This window comes from Bidens hawaiensis, unplaced genomic scaffold (genome assembly GCF_021521415.1).
Source record: "Bidens hawaiensis isolate Kalapana, Puna unplaced genomic scaffold, B.hawaiensis_p1.1 tig00029147_1, whole genome shotgun sequence".
Taxonomy (NCBI): Eukaryota; Viridiplantae; Streptophyta; class Magnoliopsida; order Asterales; family Asteraceae; genus Bidens; species Bidens hawaiensis.
The window spans coordinates 149,671-160,658 of NW_027494809.1; the positions used below are offsets into that span (position 1 = coordinate 149,671).

General features: G+C 36.2%; 1 protein-coding gene and 1 pseudogene across 1 annotated transcript; one reads left to right on the forward strand and one right to left on the reverse strand.

Moving 5' to 3' along the window:
* The first annotated feature begins 1,359 nt into the window (after positions 1 to 1,359).
* LOC143578344 (protein SUPPRESSOR OF K(+) TRANSPORT GROWTH DEFECT 1-like) lies at positions 1,360 to 6,699 on the forward strand. The gene is made up of 8 exons (XM_077061948.1): positions 1,360 to 1,757; positions 3,459 to 3,564; positions 3,631 to 3,829; positions 5,302 to 5,370; positions 5,464 to 5,538; positions 6,108 to 6,206; positions 6,297 to 6,452; positions 6,574 to 6,699. The coding sequence occupies exons 1-8, from the start codon at positions 1,409 to 1,411 to the stop codon at positions 6,697 to 6,699; spliced, it is 1,179 nt and encodes a 392-aa protein (XP_076918063.1). The 5' UTR covers positions 1,360 to 1,408.
* An 853-nt stretch (positions 6,700 to 7,552) lies between these two features.
* LOC143578345 (pentatricopeptide repeat-containing protein At2g27610 pseudogene) lies at positions 7,553 to 10,158 on the reverse strand (annotated as a pseudogene).
* Positions 10,159 to 10,988: the final 830 nt, after the last annotated feature.

Below are 10,988 nucleotides of genomic sequence, written 5' to 3' on the forward strand. Positions count from 1 at the left end.
CGCATAAAAGTCGTGGCATCAAGGCAAATGATGAATCATGAACGTATTAAATATTAATCCTCATGTTTAAATTCAAGACAACTTGACTGATTTATCAAGTGTTGATTACACTATGAAAAAGTCCCTAAAGTCATTGAAACAATCGTTAAGTTCTTTGAGTACTTGCGTTGTGGGCCCCGCTGCGAGGCGTGGACCGAAGAATGGAGAAGGAGATGGGAAGGTTCCGGTTGTGGAATTGAAGAACATAATAGACAGGGTGCATACCGAGCCAAAACTGAAGAATGGAGGAGATACGGGGGATTTCAAGACAAAACTGAATAACGGAGAAGAAAACAGGGAGGATGTCGAGAAAAAACTGAAGAACGAAGTAGACGGGGAGGATCCCGATACAAAAATGAAGAGCAGAGAAGCAGACAGGGAGGATCCCAAGACAAAGCTGAAGAACGAAGTAGACAAGGAGGATCCCGATACAAAAATGAAGAGCAGAGTAGCAGACAGGGAGGATCCCAAGACAAAGCTGAAGAACGAAGAAGCATATAGGGAGGATCTCGAGACAAAGTTGAAGAACGGAGAAGCAGATGAGGAAGATCTCGAGACAAAACTGAAGAACGGAGAAGCGGATAGGGAGGATCTTGAGACAAAACTACCAAGTGGAGGAGTCACGGAGGATCCCAAGACAAAACTAAAAAGCGGAGGAGACAGGGAGAATCTCGAGACTAAACTGAAGGCCGGAGAAGAAGACAGGGAAGATCCCGAGACAAAACTAAAGAACAAAGGAGACAAGTACGGAGGACATGGGGAGGATCCCAAGACAAGATTGAAGAATGAAGAACGAGTCGGGGAGAGCCCGCAACGTCCAAATTACTCGTAAGTCACTTCACTTTTATTTTTGCACTTAGAATTATCCCATATCGATGATACGTCATATTCAAATCCTTCTCACTCCCATTAAATATGTAAGCTATAAACTACGTATTAGACAAACAATGAATCCAGCTCAAAGGTCTTAAAATCAATATTGGTCGTCTAACCTAGTTGTAAAGTCGCGACCATTCTTTTTCATCACCGGCGTAAACAACAAAGTAATACTTTTTTAAATCCTTAAGAACATAATGATTTTTTTCATTTGTTCTTGTATCCACACCAAAAGTCAATGACGAATCTAGAAGAAAAGTTGAGAGGTAGCATAGGCTTGCTAACTCTCAACTTATTTTAGATCCGCCCCAAAAGAAAATTAATGAATAAAAAAGTAGTTAATACTAATAGGTAAAAAAAGAAGTTTGAATTTTGGAAGCCATTTATCATACATTTGATATACAGCAATTTTAAAGAACAAGCGATCGAGTACGTAAAACAAGCTGTGCAAGAAGACAACGTAGGAAATTACGCTAAAGCGTTCCCCTTATACATGAACGCGTTGGAATACTTCAAAACTCACTTAAAGTACGAAAAAAACCCAAAGATCCGTGAAGCAATCACGCATAAGTTCACTGAGTATTTGCGTCGTGCTGAGGAAATTAGAGCTGTCCTCGATGAGGGTATTGTTGTCCCTGCTGCGAGTGGCGGTTATGCAAGGGTGGCTGCACGTTCGAAGGCAAAACCGAAGGATGGAGAAGGAGATTTCGAAGGATTGCACTATGCGATTGTTCAGGAGAAACCGAATGTGAAGTGGAATGATGTTGCTGGACTCGAGAGCGCTAAACAAGCTTTACAGGAAGCGCATATTATGCCCGTTCGATTTCCTCATTTCTTCACTGGTTAGTAAGCTTGGTCACAACATATTTTGTTCATAATCAACTTATATATCATTTACATTTGAGAAAATCACCAAAATGAACATTTTACCGGATAAAAAATTAAACGTTGAGTTTACGTTTTAGAAAAATAGACATTTCCTTTTTGAGACGATAAACAAAATGTATATTTGATCAACCAATTTTTACAATGTACGTCTACTCTAAAACTCATTGGCACGGGGTTTTTTAAGTTTTAACCATCCAATATTGCCATACGTCATAAAACTGTCAGGTCACTGGTTTTTTTTTTCTTTTCGAAGCCAACCGGATTATTTAGGCGCCCGACGAGGTTATTCTGGCGTCCAACAAGATTTATTTTGGTTTCCAACATAATATTTTTTTACGAGCGGCAGAATTTGGTTGGTTAAAATTCTAGTTGTGTACTGATTAAAAATTAGTGAGCGGTCAACGAATTTTAAGGTAGACATTAAGACATTTTGTCGACATTGACTGGTCAAACGTCATTTTGGTAATTTTTCTTTCTATTTTGCCTTATGCGCGTTAGATTTCCTCATTTCTTCACTGGTTAGTAAGCTTGACCTCATTATTGCGACGCCATTTATATTTGAGAAGATCACTAAAATGAACATTTGCCGGAAAAAAAACAAACGTTGGCTTTACGTTTTCCAAAAATAAACTTCTCTCTTTTGGGATAACGATCAAAATGTCCATTTGACCAATCAATTTTCATAATGTTCCCCTAAAACTCGTTGATATGATCACTTTTAATCATTACTTGACATGACTTTTAACAAACCAAGTTTTGTCACGCTCCATAAACCGTCGGGTCGCTAATTTTTTTTTTAGAACATGATTGTTTAGGCATCTACGAGATTTATTTTGGCTTCCGACATGATTTTTGGACAAGTGGCATAATTTGATTGGTTAAAAATCTTGTCTAGTAGTGATTAAAAAGTGACCAGGTCGGACTGGTCGAATGTCGATGGGTTTTAAGGTGGACATTATGAAAGAGGTTGGTCAAATGGACATTTTAATATGGTTATTTTCCCTTTATAAAATTCAATAAATCCTTAAATACGTAAAAGAAAATGAAACATGACTTATAATTTATAAATTACCATTGTTGTTGTTGTTGTTGTTGTTACTACTACTACTACTACTTAAAAGTTGGATTATCTTAAATATATAGAAACGAAATCCCCTCTAAATTTTCTCAAGCCACCAAATTGTTTTATTTGTAAATGAAAGTTTTTCGTGCAGATGACCCAAATTCACAGGTATGGGTCTCACCAAACCCAGATAGCCCTTAAACATGTTTTAGCATCTCATTATATTAAAAATTAATCTCATAAAATATTTGATGTGAAAATCCTATACAATAGGGATATACTAAAAATTAATATCCGATTTTTAATTTTTTTTATATAATTAAAAAACTTTTTTGTAGTAAAAAATAATAATAAGCGGGTGATAGGTCTCACCAAACCAAGGTAGCTTTCAAACCGGGTTATAACATCTCATTTATTTATGAAATCATTTTATCATCAAATACTAAGTATATTATTTACATCCTTAAAATAAATAAAATTAAAATCATAAAAAATATATAAATATTATAAACGAATAATGTAAAACAACATTTACATATATAATATAGATTGATCATCTTCGTTTACAAGCTGATAAATTGTTTCCATGCAGGCAAAAGGCAGCCCTGGAGAACTTTTATTTTGTATGGTCCTCCGGGCACCGGAAAATCATTCTTGGCAAAAGCTGTTGCTACTGAAGCATACTCTACATTTTTCAGGTGTAAAATTTGTAATCACATACTATATATATGTATTCATTAGCTTGGCCTATTGCTTTTGTGCAGTGTTTCTTCATCAAATCTCGTTTCAACTCGTGTGCACGAAAGTGAAAAAGTTGTTTCAAATCTTTTTCAAATGGCTCGCGAAAGTAAGCCGTCAGTCATCTTCATTGATGAGATTGAATGTTTAAGTGCCCAGCGAGGCGAAGGCAATGGAGTTGAAGCTGCAAGACGCGCCATAACTGGAATTCTTAGTCAGATGAAGGTAACTACTGTTGGCCAACTCGTATGTTCAAGTAAAAAAAACATTAAATTGCTAAGATTATATGGGCTATACCGAAAACCAACCGTATATAACCGGACCGTACTGTATAATTTAATTATATTTAATTTCTTAAAATATCTTAGATTATATATATATATGAATATATTTGTTAAATTAGAACTAGTAATGTATATAATATATATTAACTACATACTTGCAATGAATTAAAAAATGTGCTAAGCCAAACCGTTAACTTTTTTATGTATTTTGGCATATTGAAGTTTGGTCACATTGTTATTTTAATGTGTATTTCGAACAACTTGTGTTTTAACTTAGACCCTGAACATATTGTGTTTAAACATGTTTGATATTTGCAAAATATTGACAACTTTATTATAAATATATCATACCTTATGTTGAACAATTTGTATCCGAAAGGCCCAAACCGTGAAACTAAACCGTTACTAACGATTTGGCTCGCGGTTTGACCCAAAAACTTAAATGAGTTAACCAATATATGTATTATCAAATCCAAATCACTATATATTTGTTTCTTGCGTTTGACTTAAACCATTCAAGAGTTATTTGATTTTCAAACAACTTTTATTTAAACAAATTTGTCTAAATAGTTTTATAAACTTTTCTTAAGTTTATAAAACTTCCCTTCTTCATTCTTTATAAAATTCTCTTAATCTACAAGGAGTTTGACTTGTATTTGCATCAACTTCATTCATTGTATATTCTTCATTTAATACTTTGTTATCTTAATCATATATGTTCAATGACTAAACATGATTAATCAAGTATTTAAAGACATGTATGCAACATATAACGCCATTGATGAACTAGTCACATTTATTTAATTAGTCACCATCAAAACCATTAATCTTGATTCAGTTAGTTTCGTTTACGTTCGATACGGTATAGACACCATTCGTAAAACCTTAGCGTCCAAAAAAATATATTCGTCTAATTAACATATAAAAAAATAATTTATTTAAAACAACGTTTTTTTGGTCGGTAAAACCGAATGGTGGTAAAACACAAGCATTGTCATACCTGGGCATTGAGCGGTAACTGGGCACGAATTTGGTCGATTTCAGCTACGTTTGTCACGGTACCAGAGATAAATTTGGTGGACCAGTGGGGTGGTGTGTCTAGTGTCGGTCGGTAAACTCGGACGTTGGTAAAACCAAGTGTTGTCGGTCGTAAGCGTTGAGACGTCGAGTATATGCAAATTCAGTCGTTTTTTGTCACGTTCGTTATGATATATGAATTAAAAAACAAAAGAAATTTTTTTTCATTCGGTCAGCTTCCGTTATTGTGTTACGGTACCTTAACGAAAAAATGATATGGACAAGTTAGGTGCCGCCAAGTGGCCCAATGGCGGCTTAGCAGCACAAAAATTTTCATTTATATATATATATATATATATATATTAGATAATAGATAATACCAACTCCATTTTTCAGGCTGCATTTACCCATGATGATAAAGTTCTTATACTTGCAGCCACACATACACCATACTCTATTGATCAGGTTTTCAAAAGAAATTATAATCTTTTTTAATAACATTTAATAAATTAGTTACTCATTGATGATCCATATTTCAAAACATGATGGTCCTTGCAGGATATCCGAAGACGATTCGATAAATGTATATACATTCCACTTCCGGATTTGAATGCTCGCAATCACATATTCAAAGTGAGATATTTCCTGCACAAATATACTCATTAACCTTAACAAATGAAAAAAAAAGTAGAGTAGACTGCGGTTTTCGTCCCTGTGGTTTGTCAAAATATGCAGTTTTACTCCAACAATTTCAAATTTGTGATTTTCGTCCCTGTGGTTTCATTTCACTTGCAATTAAACCCAACAACACTAACGCTGTTAAGTCTGATCGTTAAACTCATCAGTGTGCCTTTCACTTGAGGGTCAGTTTTGTCCTCCCCCCCCCCACCGAATACACCCCAACCCTCCCGTGAAGGGGGCTTGCGAATTAGGGTTGGGGAGAAAAAGGACAAAACTGCCTCTGACATGAGGGGCGCGTTGATGAGTTTAAGGACCAGACTTAATGGTGTTAGTGGGATCGGGTTTAATTGCAAGTGAAATGAAACCACATGGACTAAAATCGCAAATTTGAAACTATTTAACTAAAACCACAAATCTGAACAAACCACATGGACGAAAACCGTAGTTTACTCAAAAAAGTAAGTACAAAGATGTTCAAGTTGTATAATATGTGGTTTGTAATGATATGATTTGACATAAAGGTGCATTTAGGAGATACTCCAAATAACCTGACCGAAAGCGACTTTGAAAGTTTAGCGCGTAAAACCGAAGGATTTTCTGGTTCGGATATTGATGTTTGTGTAAGTTGCATGCTCTACATGAAATCATCACTTTTTGTGCAATTGTTAAACCTTAATGTTGGATTTTGTTATTTTTTTATGTTTTTGTAGGTGAAGGATGTTTTATTCGAACCTATACGTAAAACCCAAGATGCTACGTTCTTTGTTAAGACGAATGAGGGTTTGTGGGTCCCGTGTGGGCCCAAAGAACCAGGTGCGGTTCAGACCACAATGCAGGAGCTGGCTGCACAAGGCCTGGCTGAAAAGGTACTAAACTACTAATAATAATACAGATTAATAAGTTAAAGTGATATAATCTTTATGTTATAAGATGATGTATAAGATATAAACAAAGATGTTTATGACATTGATTAACTTAATAATACAGATTAGTCCACCGCAGATTACACGAACCGATTTTGACAAGGTTCTGGCAAGGCAGAAGCCAACTGTAAGTAAAAGTGACATTGAGGTTCATGAGAGGTTTACAAAGGAGTTTGGAGAAGAAGGTTAATTAAATGAATGTACCAATTTTATACTTGTTTGGTGTTGATTTAACTTTTAATACCCTTTAAATCATGTAATAAAAGTTTAACTGTGGCTCGACAACTGCGACAATCTTTGTTCTCATCTGCCATCGTTACCATCGACAAACATAATTATTTTGTTAACCAAATGCATCAAACATTTCAACTCCTTTAATAGATTCTGAACTCTTGAAATTCCAAATTATTTGACAAAGAGAGAACTGTGGTTATCGTTCCTGTGGTTTGTTCAAATTTGCTATTTCAGTCTAAAAGTTTAAAATTTGCTATTTTTGTCCCTAAGGTTTCATTTACGTTGCACTTTTCGTCCATAAGTTTTCGTTTTTATTGCGATTTTCGTCCTTGCGGTTTGTTAAAATATGTTATTTCAGTCCAAAATATGTTAATGAAAATGAAACCTTAGGGACGAAAATAGCAAATTTTAAACTTTTGGACTGAACTGGCAAATTTGAACAAACCACAGAGACGATAGCCGCAGTTCACTCTTTGACAAATTTAACGTCTTTGTTCAAACACCGCGGCCAACACAAAAATTCAAAATGGGACAACAATTGAGAAATCAGAAAATGTTTATTTCACCTGATCTACCAAATAAATTATAACCAAAATAGTGACTACATACCGCATACGAAAAAATTTGGGTCTGACAGTTGAGCCAAACCGCCATAAAACGAATAGCCACAATATCCTGCCGCTGGCTGCTGCAGGCTTTTTCTCACGGCCCGACCCTGTAACTCCATACGGGTTGGAACTCGTCTCTTTCGAGTTTCCTCTTTCAGGCCCGCGTATCAGTTTACTCATCTGCATACATGCTAACAATAATCACCAATATTCGCCACAAGAACATGCACCATCTTTAAAATGATGAAACCGGTTCGAATCCCGAACAACAATTTCCCTCTCTTCAATCCTAGAAATCAACTTAAACACGGTATGGCAATCACCGCAAACCCTAAGGTTCTTCTCGATCTGCAACAAAGTCCCACGAGGCGTTGCGATCAACCCAAACGCAACCGCTAATCTCTCACTATGACGGAAAAGAATATCCACCTTATGCTCATCTTCAACATCATGAAGTACATAACTAACATCCGGCGAATAACCCACGTCCCGTAACCGTAAACGTAACTCTATCAACTTAATATAAATATGATCAGACGAAGCATGCGACGTATCACCCGCAACGAACGAATAAATCTTGTTCTTGATTTCAATCCAACTGCAACCAGCTTCTTTCTTCACATTCCTCTCATCCATCAACCTCCTAACTCTCGACCGCTCTCAGCCAATCGCCAGCTGTCGCGTATAGATTCGATAACAGCACGTAAGCAGCCGAATCTTGCGGCTTTAACGACATAAGTTTCTCCCCTGCCAATCTTCCTATTTCCAAATTCTTATGCACACGACACGCAGCCAAAAGCGACCGCCAGATCATTGCGCCAGCTGGCAACGACATGTCGTTAATAAAAACCAAAGCTTTTTCGAGTAATCCCGCTCGACCGTACATATCAACCATACACGAGTAATGTTCGGGTGTCGGGTCAATCTTTAAATCATTCACCATCATGTTAAAGTATCTTTCACCTTCATTAACCAAACCCGCGTGCGTACACGCGGTAATCACTCCGATAAACGTTATCCCGTCCATTTCCAGCTTTTCCATTCGCTTTTTTTCGAATACTTCAAGAGCTTTTTCGCCATACCCGTGTTGCGCATACCCTGATATCATCGAATTCCACGACACCAAACCCCGCTCGGTTTGTCTCTCGAAAACCTTATTCGCACTTTCGATGTTTCCTCGTTTTGCATACATTGTCACGAGAGCACTACTTACACACAACGTATTATTATAGTTTTCCTTAATCGCCCCTGCGTGAAACTGTTTCCCGTGTCCGACTGCCGCCATTCAACCAGCACACGTGTTTAAAATACTCGAGAACGTATACTCGTTCGGTCTCACACCGTCACTCGCCAGCTGGCGAAACACTCGTACCGCCCCGTCAGCGTCTCCTAACTGCGCGTATCCTGCAAGTATAGCAGACCATGTCACATTATCTTTTTCCTCGACACGTTCGAAAACTTTAACCGCGTCGTTATTATTTCCTATTTTCATATACGCATCCAAAAGCGCAGTACCAACCGAAGTTGATGTTTCATAGTCTGTTTTTACGGATTGTGCGTGTATTTGGTAAACCGATATTAACGGATGAGCTGCAAGAAGCGTAGAATACGTAAATTCATTAGCTTTAACGCCTTCTTTACACATTTGACGATATAAATCAACTGCTTTATTAACATCTCGGTTTTGTATTAATCCACCGATCATCGCAGTCCACGTCACCACATTGTTAACTCCATTCATTGTATCGAATATCCTCAACATGTCATCCATTTCAGAGCATTTTGTATACGAAACCATAAGCGCGGTTCTGATATTCGGATACGCTTCCGTACCGTTTTTCGACACGAAACCGTGTATTTGTTTTGTAAAAACTATTTCTTTCATGTTAGCACACACTTTCAATACTGTTACGAATACGGGTTGTGTGAGTTTGACTCCAAAAATTCTCATTTTATGAAACAAATCGAGTGCAAGCAAATCGTGACCGTTCGTTACCAAGCCCGATATCATCCCGTTCCAAGAAACCGCGTCTCGAACCTCCATACCTTCAAACACCGCCTTTGCAGACCGAACCATTCGTGATTTCGAATACATACTAATCAAAGAGTTGCACACATATGTAACAAACTCAATCCTAACTTAACAACCATTCTATGCACCTGCATTCCTTTAACAACCGAACCACCGTCGGCCAACCCTCCAAGAACCGTAGCAAACGTAAACGGGTTCGGCTTGATTCCCTCCACTTGCATCCGCAAAAACAACTCCACCGCTCGATCATGAAGTCCTCGTAACGAGTACCCGGTAAGCATTGAGGTCCACGACACCACGTTTCGTTCAGGCATTTCGTCGAACACCTTCTCCGCAACCCAAATTCCGTCCGTTTTCGTGTACATATCAATCAAAGAAGTCCCCACACTAACCTCCTCAACAAACCCATATTTAATACAATCACAATGTATCATCTTTCCAACTGTTTGATCACTTAAGCTTCCACATATCTTTAAAACGCACGAAAAGCTTGCCCCGTTGACCGGTAACCCAACCGACGGATTCCGATGAAGTGTTTGAGGGCTCGGGTGGTGTTATTGTTTCGGGCATACTCGAAAAGAAGGTGGTTGTGGTTAGAAGTTATCAAATTGGGTAAATCTGTCTCAGGCATTTGGTCGAACAGGTGGTGTGCATATTCAAAAACACTGGGTTTAATGTCTGGGTTTGAACCAAATGATTGTGAATAATGCAACTGATTGTTGTAATAATAAGTAGTTCGAAGGTTTCTGAAAGACTTTAGCTTTTGTAAATTCATAGTATTTGACTATTTGTTATGGAATGGATGGATGTTTGAAGACTGTATTATATAGTAAGTCAAAGCGTTGACCATTAATTCCATGAAAGATTAAATATTATTTTATTTCTAAGAAAAAATCTATACTACTTAATAAATAAAGCTTTTTAAATGTCACATGTCATCACTACGTTGATATTTACAAAATTTTCTTTCCCCTCTCTCACATTAAATATATTTCTCTTTTTAATATTGTATTTTTAATTTTTAATAATTTCATGCTAATTTAAAAAAATTAATATCATAATAAATATGTTAATTTGTTTAATATAAAATTATTGCATTAGTTATTAATATTATATTTTTTTTGTAAGTAATCAATACAAAACGAGTGGGTTTCTTTAACCGGTTAAAGTATCAAACATTGTTAATATCAAAGCAGTTTAAGATTATAATGAGTTTTGGTTCACGAGTTTGTTTAAAAAAGTAGCCATTTACAACTAAGTTTTGATATAGAAAATAACAAAGAAATAATTTATGATCTATGATTTTGTAACAACTTTTTATTTCCAAATTGCGTAATGTGTAATTTTTTTATTGTATAATATATCTTTATATACGTGATACATTTTTTTTTGTATTTCACATTATGTTATTATTTAAAAAATATTACTTATTCTAACCCGTGTAACACACGGGTAACTAACCTAATATAATATAAAAAAGAAACAACAAACACGAAAAAGGAAAAAAATAATATAAATATCATTATTTTATTATTCATGTGAATTTATATTTTCTGGTTTTATCCTATGTGTATGATCAGTATCGGTTTGATTCGTTATGTTAAA